Source organism: Bos taurus, chromosome 27, assembly GCF_002263795.3.
Source record: "Bos taurus isolate L1 Dominette 01449 registration number 42190680 breed Hereford chromosome 27, ARS-UCD2.0, whole genome shotgun sequence".
NCBI classification, from domain to species: Eukaryota; Metazoa; Chordata; class Mammalia; order Artiodactyla; family Bovidae; genus Bos; species Bos taurus.
Window position 1 is genome coordinate 15,632,183 of NC_037354.1, and position 21,896 is coordinate 15,654,078.

The following is a 21,896-nucleotide window of genomic DNA, read 5'->3' on the forward strand; positions in this document are numbered from 1 at the left end:
AAAAAGGCTGAAATCAAAATCACGTTCTGGCAACTTCCCTGGTGGTACAATGGATAGGAACCTGCCTGCCAATGTAGAGCACACAGGTTGGATCCCTCATCTCAGAGCAACTAAGCCCATGTGCCAACAACTATTGAGCCTGTGCTCTAGAGCCTGGGAGCTGCAACTACTGAAGCCCGCATGCCTAAAGCCCATGCCCAGCAACGAGAGAAGCCACCACAACCAGAAGCCCAAGCACTAAAACGAAGAGGAGCCCCTGCTCACCACAACTAGCGAAAAGCCTGCACAGCAACGAAGACCCAGCATAGCCAAAAAAAATAAAGAAATAAAAATCATATTCTGGTCTCAAGTGTCCTTTGTCTTACTGGTAATCTGAATACCATCCTACCTTCCTCATTTAGTTGAGGGTCCCTTAATCTTTTGCCACGATTTCTCCAAATATGATGGGTGAAGTTTTAAATCCTCGAGGAAGTACTGTCTGGCAGTACTGTTGCTTAACTCTTAGCATCAGATCTTCCCACTTGAAAGCAAACAACTCTTGGGATTTAAAACAAAGAAGTGCAAGAAAAGGCATCTGTCAGCTCTCATACAGGAGACCCACACTTTGCGGACAGATCAGTGACAGTGCAGGGCTTAGGGACTGTCCCATGAGCCTTTTTTACAATCTGACTGCTCTTAAATCCTGTATAAGCCGACCTCAGGTGATGCCCTAACTTACATAGGCCTAGCTCTCTGCTCTTGCTGATCTCTCGTCCACCCAGGCCTCTGGACTCCTCTTTGCAATCTCTCCTGGAATAGCTGCAGGCTCTTCTCTTTGGGGTACAGCCTGCAATTTGCAAGCCTGCTCTGGTGGTACTTTAATGCTCATTTGCCCAGGGGCAAAGGTAACCCTGGTATTTAGTAAATCTCTCAGAAGGGGAATGGGACATTCAGGCATATTCCCCATCTGACAGTCTAGCTCCTGGTAAAGCATTTTCAAGGTTTGTTTGGACACCTCAGCTCAATCCTCAGTAGCCAATTCCTAACATTTAGAGTCAGACACACACATACATGGACAAGCAAGACTAAAACAAAACCATGGCCCTGGGCCTGTGACCCAGATACAGAGGCCTGTAACCTTCCGTACTGTCTGCCAAAGTCCCTCCAAGTGGGCCTCTGGTCCATCATCCATTCAGGGTTGCAAAGACAATCAAGGCATAGTTGTGTTTCTTTAATGAAGTTACTCACCCAAAAGAAGTCTTCCAAACCCAAAAGCCCCAAACCTCCAAAATGTGTTACTGAAAATCAAATCAGGTCTGGTTGCTCACCGCTCAGAAGCCAATACTTGAGAGGCAAGTCTGGTCGAAAGTTTTTTATTCTGGAGGCCAGCAATGGGAGAGAACAGTGGACTCAAGTCTGAAAGCCAACTCCTCACTGACAATCAGTGGGCAAGAACTTTTATAGTTGGAGAAGGGGCTGCATGCAGAACAGCACCGTCAGTTCTGACAGTCATCTTGAAATTGGTCGTGAAGTGGTCTGATCAGTGTCATCTTGATTGTATTAAGTACACTTAATCTTTGGTTCTAGGGTTTGTTTGTTCCCATTTCTTTGGGGCCAGTTCTCATGGCTAGTCTGGTCATCATATATTTAACTTCTTCTACCTGGTGGGAGTTTCGGTGGCTACAAAACAGCTCAAAGGATGTGGTTTAGAATATTATCTGTAGCCCTTGAGGAGGAACTAAAGGGCTTTGGCTTCGTTTAATGGCTGAAGTAGTGTAATTTTGTCTTGTTTTCCTTTGCTTCAACACCTTCATTTCTCTGAATTCATTCTTTGAAGTTTTTCTCCACACAAAAGGCAGGCAGAAGATGTGGGGATGGGGAGCGAGAGCCATAGGGTCTGCTCGTCCCCAGGTCCTCAGTGCCTGCAAGGGGCCAATGAGCCACAGGTGAAAGCTTTATTTTTACTTACCTCTTGGCTGCCTCACCACATCTGTTACCAAACTAGATTTGTCTTGCCAGACACACTGCAAGCCAAACACTGAGACACCAAGGTCTGCAGCAAAAAGAGGGTTTATTTGCAAGGCAGTCAAACCAGAAGACAGGAAGAACAAACCTCAAACCAGCTTCCCAAGGCAAGTGGCTTCAGGTATTCACAGGATAATGAATAACGCAGCATGGCAGTTGGAGATGTAGGGAGTGTGGAGGGCATGGGGAAAGGTGCGGTGACTGGTGGATAATTTTCGCTCTGCGCAGGTGTAACTAAGCTACAGGCTTCTGCACATTTAAAAGATCACCAAGCAATGGACACCTGTGGATGCCCAGCTGGAGGGTGGGTGGCCCGACCCAGTCTCAACCAGCTGCTCAAACTAGATGCATCTGACTCCCAGTTTCTAGACAACCACTTGGGCAATGGTTTAGGTTTATGCTCATGCTGCCTGGAGGGCATGTTAGCTTTAAAAAAACCTTGACAAATGAAGGCAGGTGAAATGGACTTAATCCTCAGTTTCAAAACCTTCAAAGTCACTCCAAAGAAAAAAATAATATTTAATGTCATGTACAGTTGTGTATGCTTTTTTCTAACTTTTACCCCTCACTGCTCTCTCAAAATGCTGTTCTTGGCTAAACAACACAGTAAAAGATGAGAAAATAAAGTGTTTTACTGAGTCCCAGATCACATGGATCTATTTCTGTGAGTGTGTGAGCAAGTGTCTACCATTCCACCCCAGCTTGTTAGTAAGAGAGAACTTAAGGTACAACCACAGTAGAGTGACGTGTTTGTGCAAATCCTCCCACAGATGGCAGTGGTTAAACTGGGACCAAACATATAGAACCACTTTTTAAAGGCACTAGGAAGTTTACCAAAGCAAACATAAACTGGAAAAGGAGTAACTCTTGAAAACTGCAACCGAAAGGGATCCTTGAAATTCAGTAAACCCCAGAGAAGATACATAAAAACCCTGTCCTAGGCACACATCACAGTCAAACTGCTGAAAGCTACAGACGCCTTGCAAAGCAGCCAGAGAAAAAGGCCACATTACATACAGGAAACATAATACAAAGCTTCCCTGGTGGTTCAGATGGTAAGGTATCTGCCTGCAATGCAGGAGACAGGTTCGATCCCTGGGTTGGGAAGATCCCCTAGAGAAGGGAATGGCAACCCACTCCAGTACTCTTGCCTGGAGAACTCCATGGACAGAGGAGCGTGATGGGCTATAGTCCATGGAGTCACAAAGAGTCGGACACAACTGAGCAACTAACACACAATACAGAGACTGACTTCTCATGAGAAGCCAGGAGATTTTAGAATGGCATTTTTAAAGTGGAGTAAGAAAGAGCTCAACCCCAAAACAATTCATTAGAAATGAAGGTAGACTGAAGACATTTTCAGGTACTCACAATTGGAGATAACTCATCACCTGCACATTATGCAAAAAATGCTCTTTAAAGGAAGTTTTTCAGGTTGGAAAGAAATGGAATACAGTGCCAAATGGGAACCCACCTTGATAGGAAGGACTGAAAAGCCCCAGACATGGTAAATATGTACAAATATAAAAGATACACAGGCACATATATACATACTGGTGTGTATGTATTTTTTCCTCTCAATTTCTTTCCAAAGATATATGATTACAGTAAACATAACTATTTTGTATTTGAGGGTTTATAATGTAAATTTCAAGACATTTCAGGTCTACCACACAAAGCACATTTGGTTCAACCAGACTTTGGGCCCAATTAGTCTCAAGAACAACTCAGTAAATTTATAAAGTGATAAAAATTAAAAGAATTTGCTCTTTGCTCCTTTACCTTGGGGTTAACTGAAGAGACCTACAGAAGCCATCTTCCTTTTTGCTCCTCTGGTCTCCATATGTAATCACATTGAAGTCATTCTACTTTGTGGAGTTGCCATACCCCAACCCATTGAATCTACCAATTTTCCTGATCTGTCCACACCTTCATGTTCTTCCCACATTATCAATTTATCCTATATCTGTCACTGTACTCTTTGTCCCTCTTCCCTCCATGACACTCACTCATGAGGCAAATACCCTATTTCTCCCTACTCTGCTGTACTTAAAACCATTGAACATGGCTAGAAAAAAAATAACCATGCTAACAGGTCCTTCTTAAAATTTATGACTATAAATTTCAGAGCAAGCTCTCAGCCCTCACAAGTAATTCTATCAATTTGTTTCAACAGTAGTCTCTCCCACTTATCTTGAAGAGGGGATACTATTTCAAACCTTCTTTCTCTTCAAACTTCTGCTCTCCCTGCTCCCACTCCTCAGTCTCAGCTCATGGCTTTGATTCTTAAAATATTTTTATAAAAAGTATGGAACAGTTCATGAGTTTGTGTGTCATCTTTGCACAGGCTCTGCATACATGCTGCTAAAGCAAACACATGGCCTCACTTTTATTTCACTGAGAAAACAGAAAAAATGGAAAGTAACACCAAATCTATGAATTTACCTGATTCATCATTTAGGGAGAGGCAGGCAGCTGGCTATGTGGATCTCAGAATTCGTTTCTGGTATGAAGACAATGATCGGAAAGTTTTAAAAAAATATGTATAGATAAGTGTCAGCCATGAGACTGGATGAGCCTACTCAAGGAGAGAGTGAAAGGAGGCAGGAAGGGCTGAGGCCAAGGTTCTGACATATTTCAACATTAGATGGGAGAGAAGCAGCTAGCACAAGGGTCTGAGGAGTGGCTGTGAAGAGGCAAACAGAAAAAACTGTATTTCAAATATACAAACAATGGTAGAATGATGTGTGCAAAGTATGAGGGAGAATCAGATGAACTAAAGATATCTCAGATGCTAAGGGGGGAGGGTGTTGCAAGGAGGGTATGGTCAGCTGTATTAAATTTGGAGTAAATGCAGGCAATGTAGTAATGGATACTGCAGGTTACTAAACTTTCAAAAATTAAACTATACATAGGTTACAATGAGTATCTTACAATTAATGCAAATATTTATTTTTACCATTCATTTCATCATAGGGTACAATGATTATAAATATGGAAAAATGAAGAATTTCAGGAATTAGAGTATGGTCCTCATTATTAACTTTATACAAGATAAAGTCAGGGAGGAAAATGCTTCTTGGACACTTACTCCATGTGCCCTGTGTTAGTTATTTTTATGTGTTGTCATCCAATCTCATTAACAACTATATGAGTTAGGTTAATGAGTTTTATTTTTTATGCTGCCTCCAATGGATTAACCTGGTAATGTATCCTTAAAGCTTTGTACTGATAAAAGTTCTGAGACTATGTCTGGACTTAGGTACTTCTTTGTAGCTGACTGGGTTATGATCAATTATCAAGGCTGGCCATGACCAAAGGAGAGGGGGAAATGACAGATGTATTTCTGAGATTACTTATCTTCATTTTACAAATAAGGACACTAAAGCTAGAAATAATTTTCCCAAGATTATACTGCTATTAGGTGGCGAAACCAAGATTTGAAACCAGTGGTAAAGCCAAAATTTGAAAGCCTGTGTACTTTCACATTTTAGAATTTGTAATAGACCTGTATATACAGGACACCTTTGCAAGTGAATACAGGGAAACTAAATTCTAAATATCTTTGAAAATTTAAAAAATAAATTTCATAGGAAATTTCTTTGTAAGATGAGGCAAAAAAAGGGGAAATAATTAAAAAATGAAAACCATATAGCATAGAGAAAATCGTACTACTGATCTCAAAATCTCATAATTTAACTTATTCTTTCATCTTCAAGCATGCCAAAAATATGAGGCCTAAAAATACTATTGATATACAATAGATTATTATACAAGTATTTAAATGAAAATGTAGACTATATCTATTGACAATGAAGGACATTCAAAACACAGGTGGAAAAAAAAGATTACAAAACAGTAATGTATACTTGGTCTTATATTTTTAAAATGTAGGTGTGTATACACACACATAATTTTTTTCTGCATAGGGCAATACATGAAAGAATAACTCTACAGTAATAACTATAATAACTTCATATTTGATAGGAAAATTTGGAGTGATCTTAATTTTGCTTATTTTCTAACTTCTCTCCATGTTCATGTAGCTTTAAAATAACTTTTAAGAACAAAGGAAAACATTTTAAAACATAAATGTTATTGATGGCTAGTGGTAGCAAGGAGGGGGCAAAAAGAAATTTTGTTTTCATGTAAATGCTGAAAGAACAGATAATTATTTAAATATGAGTACAGATATATATTATTAAAATATAAATAATTTTAAATCCAGAACAATGAAATCTTAAACACTGAACAAAACAATAACTTACAGAGTCTGCAGCTGTCCCCAGGCCATCATAATACATCACTCCTAGCTGGTAAGTTGCCTGATGATCCTTTTCCTTGATTTCTTCAAACTGTTCTAATGCTTCTTCATACCATCCCTGTAAGCTCCCAGGAAATACTGAATTATTTTCTTTATTATCTTAATCACAGATACTTAGTTCCCACCTAAATCTAGCTAGCAGCACCAAATAAAGACAGAAACAAATTTATGGAATTTACAAGTGAGCCATTGACAACAAACAACACACTATAAAAATCAGTAAAACAAACCTAAACATGGCAACTGAGGGAAGTAACAAGGAGGAACCTAGGAGGGACTTGCTTTGACTTTCACTCTTATTCTTGGCTACTACTGAACTACCCTCTAATGATAGCCTAGCTCGGTGCTCATCCCAGCCTGCCATATTACTCATCACTCCCAGAATCTGAGAAACTTCAGAGTTGGGGCCAAAGTCTCTGAGAAAAGATAAGCATCAGGACATCCATTATTATTAAATATCCACTCTAATATGGCTCTTCCAGTTTTGCCATTTTCTAGCTAAAGAAGACACAGAAAAGCAAATGTGTGATTCTCAAAAATTATCTTCCTCCCATATGTCCTATAGAAACCTCCATGTCACAAGTCATTCATTTAAGGCTTCTTAGCATCATAGGATATAACAAGAAATATGCTAAAGTGTAAGGAACAAACATGGAGCTTGTATCTTAGTCCCCCATGGAAAATGCCTTACATTAGAGACTAAATCATTTGTAATAGTGGAAAAAGAGTCTCTGAGTTGAAAGGTCAGTACTAGAATGAGAAGGCCTGACAAAAACAACTTTTGGAAAACACAGAAACTACTGAATTTCTCTTTTCCTAAACTGTAATTAATCAACAAATTGATAAAAGTAATAAAAATTGCATCAAAATGCTAACAATAAGTAAATGACTTGTAAAGATTCATTCTATTTTCTGGCTAATGTTTGGCCAAGATACGAAGGCTGGAAAACTCAGAATACTCTTATACAGAGAAAGAGAAGAGAGGACCTTACAGTTTTCGTGATTTTAAATGTCATACATGCTGGAAAATCTCAGATATATATTTACTTTCAACTCTGACTTTTCTTTTGAGATCTAGAGTATCACATGTAGTTTCTACTTTGAAACCTTATAGTTGGATGACGAAGGGGAATCTTAAACATAAAATGTCCCAAAACTGAACTTTTGATGGTTTCCTCAAAACTCACCCACTTTTCCATTTTTCAGTCCATGCCACCATTACTTGTATCTCCAAAATAAATCCAGGACCCAGTTCCACTGCTACCACTCTGGTCAAGACCACCATCCTCTCTTGCCCCAACTAGTATAATTTCTCTCTAAACTGGTCTTGGTTTAATGCTTCCCTTCCAGTCCATTCATCACAGTCTCAAAACACTTCCTAGAGCTTCTCATTACTTTTGAAACAAGGTTCGTCTAGAGCCCTTCAGTTCAGTTACTCAGTCGTGTCCAACTCTTTGCGACCCCATGGACTGCAGCATGCCAGGCCTCCCTGTCCATCACCCACTCCCAGAGCTTGCTCAAACTCATGTCCATTGAGTCGGTGATGCCATCCAACCATCTCATCCTCTGCCATCCCCTTCTCCTCCCACCTTCAATCTTTCCCAGCATCAGGGTCTTTTCCAATGAGTTAGTTCTTCGCATCAGGTGGCCAAAGTATTGGAGTTTCAGCTTCAGCATCTGTCCTTCTAATGAATATTCAGGACTGATTTCCTTTAGGATGGACTGGTGGATCTCCTTGCAGTCCAAGGGACTCTCAAGAGTCTTCTCCAACACCACAGTTCAAAAGCATCAATTTTTTGGCGCTCAGCTTTCTTTATAGTCCAACTCTCACATCCATACATGACTACTGGAAAAACCATAGCTTTGACAAGATGGACCTTTGTTGGCAAAGTAATGCCTCTGCTTTTTAATATACTCTTTAGGTTTGGTCGTAAGTTTTCTTCCAAGGAGCAAGCATCTTTTAATTTTATGGCTGCAGTAACCATCTGCAGTGATTTTGGAGCCCAAGAAAATAAAGTCTGTCACTGTTTTCACTGTTTCCCCATCTATTGGCCATGAAGTGATGGGACCAGATGCCATGATCTTAATTTTCTGAATGTTGAGCTTTAAGCCAAATTTTCCACTCTCCTCTTTCACTTTCATCAAGAGGCTCTTTACTTCTTCACTTTCTGCCATAAGGGTGGTGTCATCTGCATATATGAGGTTATTGATATTTCTCCTGGCAATCTTGATTCCAGCTTGTGCTTCATCCAGTCCAGCATTTCTCATGATGTTCTCTGCATATAAGTTAAATAACCAGAGTGACAATATATAGCCATGATATACTCCTTTCCCAATTTGGAACCAGTCTGTTGTTCCATGTCCAGTTCTAACTGTTGCTTCTTGACCTGCATACAGATTTCTCAAGAGGCAGGTCAGGTGGTCTTGTATTCCCATCTCTTTCAGAATTTCCCACAGTTTGTTGTGGTCCACACAGTCACAGAAAACTATAGTCAGTCTAATCACGCTAGGACCACAGCCTTGTCTAACTCAATGAAACTAAGCCATGCCCTGTGCAGCCACTCAAGATGGGCGGGTCATGGTGGACAGGTCTGACAGAATGTGGTCCACAGGAGAAGGGAATAGCAAACCACTTCAGTATTCTTGCCTTGAGAACCCCATGAACAGCATGAAAAGGCAAAATGATAGGATACTGAAAGAGGAATTCCCCAGGTCGGTAGGTGCCCAATATGCTATTTGAGTGAACTCTGGGAGTTGGTGATGGACAGGGAGGCCTGGTGTGCTGCGATTCATGGGGTTGCAAAGAGTCGGACACGACTGAGCGACTGAACTGAACTGAACTGAACACAGTCAAAGGCTTTGGTATAGTCAATAAAGCTGTAGTAGATGTTTTTCTGGAACTCTCTTGCTTTTTCAATGATCCAGTGGATGTTGGTAATTTGATCTCTGGTTCCTCTGCCTTTTCTAAATCCAGCTTGATTATCTGGAAGTTCATGGTTCACGTACTATTGAAGCCTGGCTTGGAGAATTTTGAGCATTACTTTGCTAGCATGTGAGATGAGTGCAATTGTGCAGTAGTTTGAGCATTCTTTGGTATTGCCTTTCTTTGGGGTTGGAATGAAAACTGACCTTTTCCAGTCCTGTGGCCACTGCTGAGTGTTCCAAATTTGCTGGCATATTGAGGGCAGCACTTTCACAGCATCATCTTTTGGGATTTGAAATGGCTCAACTGGAATTCCATCACCTCCACTAGCTTTGTTTGTAGTGATGCTTCCTAAGGCCCACTTGACTTTGCATTCTATTCACATTGTAGAGCTCGCCAAAGTCTTCTTCATCTCAGAAACGTTGCATTTGTTTTCCCTTCTACCTGGAATGTACTTCCCTGTGGCTGTTTGCATTGCCTGTTTCCTTAAGTTCCAGTTTCAACAACAGGTCTTTCTGCCCTACCCCTAAGTTATTCTCTATCAGAGTAGCCAGTTAATTGCTTTCACAGTACTTTTAACTTATTTGTAATCATATATTAACTTGTTATCTTCCTCTTGACTATAAGCTCCATGAAATGGGGACCATTCTAATTCCCTCACCACTGTAGAGTTAGTACCTAGCATAATAGTAGCAAATACTTATAAAGCACTTATTAAGTGGCAGGCCCTATTAGTAAGTATTTTTACAATTAACATATCCTCATAATAGCTCTATGGCACCCCACTCCAGTACTCTTGCCTGGAAAATCCCATGGACGGGGGAGCCTGGAAGGCTGCAGTCCATGGGGTCGCTGAGGGTCCAACATGACTGCGACTTCACTTTCACGCATTGGAGAAGGAAATGGCAACCCACTCCAGTGTTCTTGCCTGGAGAATCCCAGGGACGGGGGAGCCTGGTGGGCTGCCATCTATGGGGTCGCACTGAGTCGGACACGACTGAAGTGACTTAGCAGTAGCAGCAGCAGAGATGAAACTGAGGCACTAAGAGGTTAAGCCTTTGTGCCCAAGGGTATAGTTAACAAGCAACAGAACCACAATTGAACCTATGTTCAAAGCTGAAAGATCATTCTCTTAAACATTATGCTACGTGATTCTCAGAGTGACAGGTATGTGATGAGTCCTCAACAAATATTTGTTGCCAGAATGAAGGAAGGAGCCATAAAGAGATTAGTAAGTGGGATATAGGTGAAGGGTTGCCCAAGCATTCAAGAGATAGTGAGGGGCAGGGGACAGCTGATCCCTTTTTGCATCTTCCCTTGGGGTTCAGTGAACAATTGAAGCTATACTGCTGAAGCTGGAGTGATATCTTGCACAGGTCTACCTAGACCTACTTTGTAAATTTCAGCATAATGTGGATAAAGAGGGAAATTCTCTCCCTGATCCATACAGAAACTTACTTAAAGCTACCTTTGCTGCTGCTGCTGCTAAGTCGCTTCAGTCGTGTCTGACTCTGTGCGACCCCATAGACAGCAACCCATCAAGCTCCACCATCCCTGGGATTCTCCAAGCAAGAACACTGGAGCGAGTTGCCATTTCCTTCTCCAATGCATGAAAGTGAAAAGTGAAAGTGAAGTTGCTCAGTCGTGCCCAACTCTTAGCAACCCCATGGACTGCAGCCTACCAGGCTCCTCCATCCATGGGATTTTCCAGGCAAGAGTACTGGAGTGGGGTGCCATTGCCTTCTCAGTACTATTAATTGATAAGAATCAGGATTTTTAATTGTTAATAATAAAATACTTTACAAATGACACTGAATATTTTAGCAAAATATAAAAATTAGACTTTTTATTTATTATGTGCAAATGGATTTCATAACAAAATGACTCCCATAAATGACATTCATTAGAATGACTTTTATGGAGAAAGGTCAAATAGCTCTGTAAGCTGGGACCAGCGTATCATGATCAAAGCCACAAACACAATCTAGGGAATTTGACAGAACTTCCCTGGCTTAACAATGGTAAGGAACTCTATAGGAAACTTTGTATGAAGATCTAACAATGGCTTTATATGAAATGAAAATAAACCCACAAAAACTGGTACCTCTTCAAAGTACAGTTGACCTCGTAGAAAATATGCCATAGTATCCCCTCTTCTTATCCTTTCTTTCAAGAGCTGCAAGGCCTTATCCACCAAATTAGCATGGCTGTAATGATCTGGTTTTTAAAAAAGTAAAGAATTCCATCTTTACCCATACAATGTGAATTTTTTCTCTTAAAGTAATAAAGTATATAGAATTCATCTGACATTGTTTATACTGGCTTCCTTCCTAGTTCTCATTCCTAAAACTGACCTCCTTAGTTCAAGGAAAAAGCACCACCTTAGAAAAAAGAAAGCACTATCACACCAGACATTGTACCTTATATAATTAAGAAGTGTATTGGTGGGCTGTCACACTAACCCTCTTTCCTACTAGGCAGGAGCTCTAGCAATGTAGTCCGTGTGGAATTCTTTAGACAAAGCTGGCCTTTGTATGAAATTCTTAATTTCAGTCTTAATTAGAACTACTCTAACTAAATGATCTAACCATCCCCAATTTAATTTTTTTTAGGTCTATAGAAAAAGAAATGGTAGCTTTAAATGCCTATTTCAAATAAAGTATGGTACTGTCCTCTCTAACAGAAGTGACATCTGGCTTTGTTTTTTTCAAGAAGGGTGTTCTAAAGTCCTGAGAGTAAAACCAGGAGCAGGATTTCATGATGAAACTTCTTCACTGATGATCTGCTACCAGATAAGCTGGGTAGCAATTCCACAAATTCTTACAGAAAAGCTAGAAAGGACTGTAAACTTAACCACTTCCTTGCCAGCAATAAGACTCATATTTCCTGTCTCTTTTGCTCTGGTGTACATAATTAACTTTAAGTGAAAATACTATCAGGACTTGTACCAGTCTTTTCCTTTCTCCACTGGAAGACTTTTGCATTCTTAGCAGCGAAGTGGGATAGAGAAGTATATGAGGGGTTCTTGGGCAACTTTTCACTGGTCAACTTCATCCTGTCTCCACAGTGGGTATTCTGTAAAAGAGAGTAAAATAATAATATGGTAGAAATATCTTCCTCCAGGAAAATGCACCAAGAGATTCCATTTCCACTTGACAGAAAGAGCATCCTCCCCTCATCACTGAGGGATAGGGCACCAAACTAAGCTCTGGTATATGAGCATTCCTTCTTAGGAAACTAGGACCTTTCAGAGCTAAGAGAAGCCCTCGTCCATGTCTGTTCCCACCACATGGAGTCAATGATCAGGGCTATCTGCAAGTCCTCTCTGGCTGGGAAATACATGCTCTAGCAAGTCATGTCACCCACCACAGCTGCTGCCACTAGTAGGAATTGGTGACACTGCTCATAGGTACAGTTCTTGTGCACCAGTGCCTTTCCATTAACTGAAGCTCATCAAACTAATCCATTTTAAATGAAAGCACCTGTCTATTTTACCTGGGAATACACTTTACTTTAACTGTGTTGTTCAGTTTTATCTTTCCATCTGTAATGGGTTTCCATGTTATAAGGTGGATCACAGTTGAATGGAAAATCAGAGCCTTCATATAAAATGTAGAGGCCACCTCATGTGGGATGAAGGAGTCCAGGTTGGCCTAGGCTGAGGGTAGTGAGACCGCAAACTCAGTTGTTGCTACGCTTTTTTGTTTACTCCATGGAATTCCACTGTTACAGCATGCTCTCACCAATCAGGAACAAGCTTCCAGTAAAGCTTCCTGATTGGTGGTGAAGAGAACTCAATAGATCTTTAGTATGACTGGAAAGCCACAATCATACAATTTTATGATACTATTTTGGACAATAAATTGCTTTGTTTATGAGAAGGGAATGGCAACCCACTCCACTATGCTTGCCTGGAGAATTCCATGAATAGAAGAGCCTGGTGAGCTACAGTCCATGGGGTCGCAAAGAGTTAGACATGACTGAGCGACTCACACACACACAATGAGAATAAAGTGCAGAAAGGGAGATAAGTCAGTATACCAGAGGAAAAAATCACCAAACTATCTGTGATTTTCATTTTTTTTTAAGAGTTAATTTTCTCATCTGTAGTTTGGATTACAAATAGTTTGAACTAGAGGATTTCAAAATATCTGTTCCTAGATATGTAAACTTCTTGGATTATATGATTCCAAAAACCTATGGTTGTACCAGGAAATATAGAAGTTTCCAAAGAACTTTAGGGTGAAGCAGTATTAGGTGAAGTATTTAGAAGAACTAAGACAATCCAAATATGATGATGTTCACAGCATGTTTCTGTTATCTCTGAATTGTCAGCATCTTGACTCTTGTGCTTTGGGGCCATCAGTAACTAAATAAGGGTTACTTGAACACAAGTAAATTTGATAACCCAGGTGGCTACTAGGCGACTAACCTGGACAAAAGGGGTGATTCACCTCCCAGGAGGGATGGAGTGCGATTTCATCACACTACTCAGAGCAGCATAAATTTAAAATTTATGAATTGCTTATTTCTGTTATTTTCCATTTAATATTTTCAGACGATGATGGGCCTGAAACCACAGGAATTGAAAATGCAGGTAACAGGGGACTACTGTAATTTCCTCTTTCTGTTCCAGGATCCCATAGTCATCATGTCTCCTTAGCCTCCTCTGGTCTATGACAGATTCTCAGGTTTTCCTTGTTTTTAACAACTTTGACAGTTTTGTACTGGCCAGATATCCTGTAGAATGTTTCCCAATCAGGGTTTACCTGATATTTTACTCATGGTTAGACTTGGGTTATGGACTTTGGGAAGATGCAGAGGTGAAATATCTTTTCGGCAGACCATATCAAGGGTGCATGACTTATTACTGATGATAATAACAAACACTTGGCCAGTGCAGTGTTTCACAGGTTTCTCCACTGTGAAGTTACTTCCCCTTACTTCCCATACTCTACTTTTTGGAAGCAAGTCATTATGCAGAGCCCACACTGAGGAGGATGGGGTGAGGTAAGGATTAACTTCTACTTCCTGGAGTGAGGAATGTCTAAACGATGTGTTTGGAATGCTTTTGTAAAGAAGAGCTGTCTTTTTCCTTACTCCTTTCCTCCCTATCTATCCATCTTTATCAGTTATCTATTGAGTTGGCCAAAAACTCCATTTGAGTTTTTCCATAAGATGTTACAGAAAAACCTGAACGAACTTTCTGACCAACCCAGTATCTATTCTTTGTGCCATAATATCCTGGAGCAGTAGTTGTTTAGAATAGCTATATAATTTATCATCTTTCCCAAGAAGTTTGACTAGGCACAAGAAGAATTTCTTTGTGGGAAATCCTTTTGCTTTTACGTGTGCTAGTCATTCAGTGGTATCCGACTCTTTGCAACCCCATGGGCTCTTAACTCTCCAGGCTCCTCTGTCCATGTGATTTTCCAGGCAAGAATAGTGGAGTGCGCTGCCAGTTCCTTTTCCATTTACAATCATACTAGGATCATATATGGATTTCCTGACTGCCTATGCCAATGAAGGTCATAATTATATTGATTAGTTCAAGTAATTTTCAATCTGTGGATTTAAAAAAAAAACTGTTAAAAATCAAAGAACAGTTATTGAAATTCCAGCTCTGGCTATCATCTTCTGTCTTTGAAAAGTTTTCTTATTTGCAGTGATATATTATCTTCAGTGTATGAGCTATAGAAATATATCTGCCACACATCTTTATTAATAATTAATATCTAGTTACTTTTAAGACTCACTGGAATCTGGTCAACATTAATATAAATAACAGGGCACCTAGTTGGCAATAAATAATTGAAACATCATATTCAGAAATGTCTGAGGAATATTGAATATGTTTGGGGGTTATAAAATTCTCAAGAGATCTAAATAATACATGTGAAACCAAGTCAACTATTGAGATTTTTAGTTTTACTTTATATTTCTTCATTTGCTTTAGAGCTAAATTTCTCTATAGCATTATTGCTAAATGTATACAATATAATTAAATATTATACAATAGTGATAAATGGGGATTAGAAGGTATTCCCAATTACTCCTCCTTTCAATGCTATGCATTTAGGGAATGTTTTCTAGTCATCTTTTTGGCCAATAAAGGCAAATAGAAAATAGATGAAATTAGCCTAATTCTAATTAATTAGCCTGTCCACCAAATACTTTAATAATTTTCACCAATTGGCACATATTCATTCATTCATTAAAAAGGAACTCCTTGAATAGAAGGCATTGGACTAAGCACTGTGGGAAATTCAGTTCTAGAAACAAGGCTACATTAAGTCATCATTAAATGAAGTGTTTTTCAATGGATTGTAGTAATCTTCTCTGAGGATTCATTTTGCTTTAAAGCAGTCAATCTTAGTAGCTTTGAACTACCAAAGATGACCACAATTCTTTAAAATATAGGTATAAGAATGTGGGCTCTAGAGTCAAATTGCCTGAGTTCCAGCTCCACTCCTTAATGATATGATCTTAGATAAATTATAGAAATCTCCCTATCAGTTTCCTTTCCTATCTGTATTAACCATGGGGCATAATAAGTGCCCAATTAACGTCAATGTACCTCAACACAATAACATATTGGAATAGATATTAGTGGTCATTTAATATAACTTCTCATTTGTATATCTTTATTTCACATCACTGCTATATGTGTAACATATATGGCAACCAGACTGAATTACACATAGTTCTCAACACTGGAAGATATTTAACACTTCTTATAAATTCTCTTCCTCTTCTGGATGACCTAGCAAACTCTTACCCTTCAAGTCTTAGTCCACACATCTTTCACTCATTTGGTCACTGAGTCATCATTCAACCTTTTTTTTTTTTTTTTTTTTAAACTCACTCTAAATGGCACCCTTTTGGAAACACAACTACCAGCAAGCTACACCTAAGTAGAATTGGCAATGCTTGGAAGAGTGACTATTCCATATGCTTCTTAGACCATCTACTACTTTAGAAAATTGATCCCACCTGCTGTATGTTCTGTAAAAACTCCAGTCCCTTGCCAGTAAGATACTGTCCCCCAGTGACACACACACACACACACACACAAAGGTATAAATGAACTTAATTGACAAAACAGAAGTAGAGTAACAGATTTAGAAAACAGACTTATGGTTACCAGGGGATAAGTGAGGAAGGGATAAATTGGGAGATGGGGCTTGTAGTATACACACACTATATAAAATATATATATATATATAAAATAGATATAAAATAGTATATAAAATAGATAATAAAGAACCTACTACATAGAACAGGGAACTCTACTCAATACTCTTTAATGGCCCATGTGGAAAAAGAAACAAAAAAAGAGTGGATATCTGTATATATGTAACTGATTTACTTTGCTGTATATCTGAGACTAACACAATATTGTGAATCAACTATACTCCAATAAAAATTTAAAAATAAAGAAAAAAACAAAAAAGAAAAACAAAAGAAAAAAAGATATTGTTCTCTGAATGTAATTATCCTGTATACTTCTGTACTCCACCAGCTCTATTCAGTTTTCAGAAAGCTTTTAGGCCCATTTCTAAGAGTAAATCAGATACATAGCTGAGACATAAAGAGTTGTTTGGAAACATTATGAGCTATGGACAAGTATGCAGTGATTAAAGGGACAAAAGCTTTAAAAACTACTTACAAAATTCCCTTTCCTTGTGAAATTTAAATATGTCACAGGAAGTTAACAATAATTACCAGACTTAATGCATGCTGAACAGAATCTTGTTTTCAAGAAAAAGGATGTAACGTGGAGGTGCATGTATCACAGAAATATCCCATTTCATATGTTAACTGCAAAACATATATTTTAGAACTCTAAGGACTTCTTCAATGACACCTTGTATTAGTTAGGAATTCTTGAAAATGAACATCTGTGCAAACTTGAAGCTTAATTATATGTCTTGAAAAATAGTGCTTATCTAGATGAAAAACACGAGAAAAGGAAAACTGGAAATATGGACATGTGTTCTCATATATTTCTGACATTCTTTAAACAGCATAAAAAGTACTGTGAATAGTTTAAATTTAAAAAAAGAACACAAGCACGATTCTATACATGTTTGAATATAAGTGTGTGTGTATACATATATATATATGCGCTTATGTTTAAGTACACATATAAACAAAGATATTTAAAACTACCCCTTTGCAAACAAAAGAAAAGAGAATTTTGCTCACCAAGTCTTTGAGGCAGCAAGGCACTGGATACTTCAGATGAAGAGATTAAGGTGGTAACAGGAGGTGCACTCAGTGCTTCAGACAGAGGAAATAAAAGATGAAAAGGGGATGCTCTGTGCTTTGGACAACCAGGCCCTTAGTTAAATGCATTTCCCGAAGAATTTTAATGAATTCTGCTTCCCATACATAGAAAAGCACTATAATCATTAACTTGGAATATTTGTTCTCTGTAACTAGCAGTGATTTTTTTACCAAGATACATGTTGACTGCATGTATTCCCTAACATCAAAAAAATCACATATAAACTAGCTTCCCCACCCCCACTTCTTTGGCGTAGTTCCTCAGTGCTATCTGAAGGCTGTCTCTGGGGCTACAGTCCTCAGTAAAACCCTGAATAAACTTTAACTCACACCTCTCATGCAGCACATTTTTCTCTAAGTTGACACCTTGGATCAACTGCATAAATCTAGTAATATAAATTACTGCAAAATTAGTTTACGGCTCTTATTACAAAATAAACAAGAAACTGTATCCAAAATTAGAACAAAAAGGCCACCCATCTATTTTCAGAGGACACTGAGCTTGTTCTCCAAAAAAAGAATAAACTTTCAGTCTTGCTCTCAAAAGGTACCAGCACATAGAGGGGAACAGATTAAGATATTAGGGAAAATAAATACATGGTTGGAACTTTAGCTTTTAGCTAGATTAACCTGGGGAAGAAGAAAAAAAAAAACTGCTTAGGAACTGTCCAGAGATAAAATAGTCAGTGGCTGTGGCTTTGAAGTCAGGATGTCTTTGTTTCTACAGTTTTCCGAGGTACGGTCAGCCCTGCCCACGGGGAAGAGCGCCAGTGGTCATAACGTCCATGGCCTGGTCTTTTCGTTTATCCACTAACTCCTCACGAAGAGTGCGGGGCTGCCGTCTCAGCGAGCTCAGGGCTAAGAGCTGGGACCACCATTTCCCCAGGCAACAAGTCCAGCACTGTGCCTGATCTGTCTCTGACGGGCCACATTACAATGGCGGGCTCACTTTACGTCACTCCCGGAAAGGGCATAGTGTCATTTTGGGGTGAGGGTGAAGCAGTCCTGTGGGAAAACCTAGCCCTTTAGCTCACGTTAGGCGCCCCTCCACCACCACCCCTACCCCTCCAAACCCCCTCAAGCTCTAGCTTTCCTAAATGTCCAGGGCCTGAGGGACAGAGGCAAGCCTAGGGCGGCTTTGAACACGATGACTCAGGAACTTTCTTTCCTGAGGAGCCAGAGGCTGGGGCCGCGGGGGTCCAGCACCAAGCGTAGTAGCAGCTTCCAAAGGTTGCGCTGCCGCCCAAGATCAAGATCCTGGTAGCTCCCTCATTTCCTGGTTACGTGCGCGCCAGCAGAAACCAAAACCTCCACCCGCGACTTCCGCTTCCCCAGAGGGACTAATGAGCTGGGCACAAGCAGCGTGAAACGTGCCGAACTCTCAGCGCCTCATGGCGGCGGGTGAAACCCGGCAGTCCTGACGCCGGTCTTTCATGGCGCATGCGCAACAGGGCCTGGGCGGGAACGGCCTCAGGACTCCGCCCCGAGGTGGGCGGGCCCGACACCTCCCCTTGGCCAATCAGCTGGCGCATCCTCGCTGCCTCCTCCTCACCCCCGCCCCCGCCAGCCTCACTGGGCTCCAGGTTACACGTGCTACTGTTTGTGTACGTGCGGCTGCTGCTGGGCGGAGAAAGGCGGGCCTCCTAGGGTTGGGCTGCTCCGGCCGAGCCGCAGCTGAGGCACGGCGGGGAGGGGCTGGCCCCCTAGCTCTGGTGATCTTTTAAATTCTCCGGCTCTCGGGCGGCCTGTCTACTCTTACCCGTCCGTCTGCAGCGAGTGCCGCACTGCTCAGCTCTCCCAAGGACTCCTGTCCTCTACTTTAGGCGGGAGATGCTGCTGCTCGATTGCAACCCAGAGGTGAGATTCAGGCTGCTTTTGTCCGGCAGACTTAAGCGTACAGATGTCTGTCTTCTATAGAGGGCTAGATAGGGTGAAGGTGTACTGACCACTTGGCGCTGCTGCTAAGTCAAGCCTCTTCAGAGTTGGAGGGTTTTTGGAGTGGCGGAGGACTTCAATCTCCGGAGGGCAGGAGCCTGGACAAAGGCGAGAAGGGGTGCTGGAGCTGTTCTTTTCTCGCAGGTGGATAGTCTGAAGCATCTGCTGGAGACCGGGGCCTCCGTCAACGCACCCCCGGATCCCTGTGAGCAGTCGCCCGTCCACTTGGCTGCAGGTGGCGGCCTTGCTTGCTTTCTTCTCTGGCAGCTGCAGACGGGCGCTGACCTCAACCAGCAGGTAACTAGGTAACTGATTGTTGCTGTGTGCAACCCTCCCCTTCACCCCAAATCCACACAAACATTTCTTAGACACCAAGATATTGTCGTTTCAGTTATTAGAAACAGGACTAGCACAGTGATGCCTATAGAAGTGTGAGACACTACGTAACTTTAGTTTTCCAGTAGCCACATTAATGAAGTGAAACATTTTAGTAAACTGACACAATTAATCAAAATTATCATGTGTAATCAATAAAACATAACTGATATATAAATATATCGGATATGCCTCCTCACCCTCCGTGTATTTTACATTGACAGCACATTTCAGTTCAGACTAGCCACATTTTAGGTGCTCATTAGCCCGATAGATGGCTGCTGGCTACTACATCGGACATTTCCAGGGTCTACCATTCATTTCCAAAGGAACTGCTCCATTACAAAATTAAGTCTCAGGGTAGCACAACTTGTAAGACATGCTCACAATATAATTCCTTACAGAACTTAAGGTAGTTTGCATCTTCCATTCAATGTTAAATTTTAAATTGTAATTTTTACTTCTGTAGGATTCTATTTTGCTTTTAATCACTTAAAATTTAATGTATGTAGCTGTGACTGCACATGCTTTTATTAATGACAATTCTATATTTAATAGGGCACCAAGTGAACTTTACTTTAAAAAAGAATTAAAAGATTCAGTCCAGTACAATGCAGTTCTAACCCTACTTCCTCAAATAGCTTCCTCAAGCAATAAACCTCACTCATCAACTTCCACAAGAGTGTTTTGGGGAGACTAAAATATGCTGTCTTGTCTGTAAGGATGTTTTTGGAGAAGCTCCACTACACAAGGCAGCAAGAGTTGGAAGCATGGAATGCCTCAGTCTGCTTGTAGCCAGTGATGCCCAAATTGAGTGAGTATGGAATCAGTGACTTCAAATTTTATATTTTCTTGGGTTAATCAGACTCCTGCAGCTCAATTACATGATGCTTGCCTAATTGATAATGTAGTGGTACCATTTAAATATTAACTTAGGCTGTTAAATTATCTGATACTATTCAAGTAAATTAAAAAATGGATCCTGAACAATCAGAGGTGCAGTTCTTTTCATGTGTCATGGCAGTATTACATCTTAGTTTTGTTTTTAAAAATCCATTCTATAGATGTTCTCACTGATTTCCTTTGTGTACTCACTCATTGTACTGAAAACAGAATACTTATTTGTGTAGAAATGAAGTGCCCATTCTGGGCTGTCCTTTGTGCTAAGGACAAATAGTGAGCAAACATGGAATTCCTCTATGCTTCCTTTACCTCTTTTATTCTGCAACCAACATTTGTATAAGCCCAAAGCACCTTTATTAGAAACATATTTTTAAAAGGCTAAAAACAACTGTCAACTTTTACTTGAACACTTTTTTTTTTTTTTTGTCTTAGTTTATGTAATAAGAATGGGCAAACAGCTGAAGATCTTGCTTGGTCATGTGGATTTCCAGAATGTGCCAAGTTTCTTACAACAATTAAATGTATGCAGACAATAAAATCAAGGGAACAACCCAATAAAGATCATTGTGTTCAAGTGCTCAGACTGAAACGAAGTTTTGGAAGTGAGGAATATACAAGTGGGAAAAGGAAGTGTTGGTAAGTAATTCAGTTTCTTCCTTCTTCCTCCCTTAAGGATTTCTTATTTAAAACAGAATTTATTGTTTCATTTAAATATTGCCAGTCTTATGTCTTGTATATCTTTTCATTCTCATTAACACATTTTAATACTGGATGTAGTAACTACTGCTAGACTTTAGAGACCAAAAATTATTCTGCATGGTAGAAGACTGGGGAGGAAAACTTTTTAAAAAAAGGTTTTAATGTCAATATGTTTTTCAACAACAGATGTATTGGTCATGAAGAGGTGAGGAGAAGGTCTTCACTTCATGCAGGTCTACCGTTCAGCTACAAGCTGTGGCTTCAGGCTCATCAAGTGTGTCTAAACTCCTTCTAAGAAGGAGGAAACCTTTCTTCTAAGCGAAGATAATGTTCAAGAATACATGTATTTACATGCCTATAATGTTCTGGTTGTGCATGCTTTGTCTCGTAACTTATTAAAAGAATGTCTAAAGTATAATTGTTTTGTGATATTTACAACCTTTG

At 40.1% G+C, this 21,896-nt stretch overlaps 2 protein-coding genes across 5 annotated transcripts in view; one reads left to right on the forward strand and one right to left on the reverse strand.

The window, feature by feature from the left end:
- LRP2BP (LRP2 binding protein) overlaps positions 1-19,010 on the reverse strand; it is a 31,587-nt gene extending 12,577 nt beyond the window's left edge. Inside the window, exons 1-4 of one of the 2 annotated variants that reach the window (XM_024986428.2) lie at positions 17,460-19,010; positions 12,200-12,326; positions 11,356-11,468; positions 6,273-6,386 (exon numbers count right to left, since the gene is read on the reverse strand). In XM_024986428.2, coding sequence (XP_024842196.1) covers positions 6,273-6,386; positions 11,356-11,468; positions 12,200-12,305 — 333 coding nt within the window. In that variant the 5' untranslated portion in view covers positions 12,306-12,326; positions 17,460-19,010. Of the gene's footprint in view, positions 1-6,272; positions 6,387-11,355; positions 11,469-12,199; positions 12,327-12,746; positions 13,015-17,459 lie in introns of those variants that run through there. The other variant, XM_024986431.2, reaches the window with a different exon arrangement.
- Positions 19,011-19,203: 193 nt separating this feature from the next.
- Positions 19,204-21,870, forward strand: ANKRD37 (ankyrin repeat domain 37). 3 transcript variants are annotated; one of them, XM_015460836.3, is made up of 5 exons: positions 19,204-19,397; positions 19,620-19,772; positions 20,492-20,664; positions 21,186-21,389; positions 21,639-21,870. In XM_015460836.3, coding segments are annotated over exons 1-5 (558 nt in total). In that variant the 5' UTR covers positions 19,204-19,370; the 3' UTR covers positions 21,640-21,870. The 3 variants fall into 3 exon arrangements, with proteins under 3 accessions (XP_015316322.1, XP_005226019.1, NP_001068860.1); NM_001075392.1 differs by having other exon boundaries at positions 19,255-19,397; positions 20,573-20,664; XM_005225962.5 differs by lacking the exon at positions 20,492-20,664 and having other exon boundaries at positions 19,208-19,397; positions 19,620-19,780.
- The last annotated feature ends 26 nt before the right edge of the window (positions 21,871-21,896 follow it).

Coding starts and splice junctions, on each gene's coding strand:
- ANKRD37 (XM_015460836.3), top strand. CDS start 19,371: ATGCTGCTGCTCGATTGCAACCCAGAG. Junction 19,398..19,619: donor TGCTCGATTGCAACCCAGAG/GTGAGATTCAGG, acceptor CTTTTCTCGCAG/GTGGATAGTCTGAAGCATCT. Junction 20,665..21,185: donor GCCAGTGATGCCCAAATTGA/GTGAGTATGGAA, acceptor TTTTTGTCTTAG/TTTATGTAATAAGAATGGGC.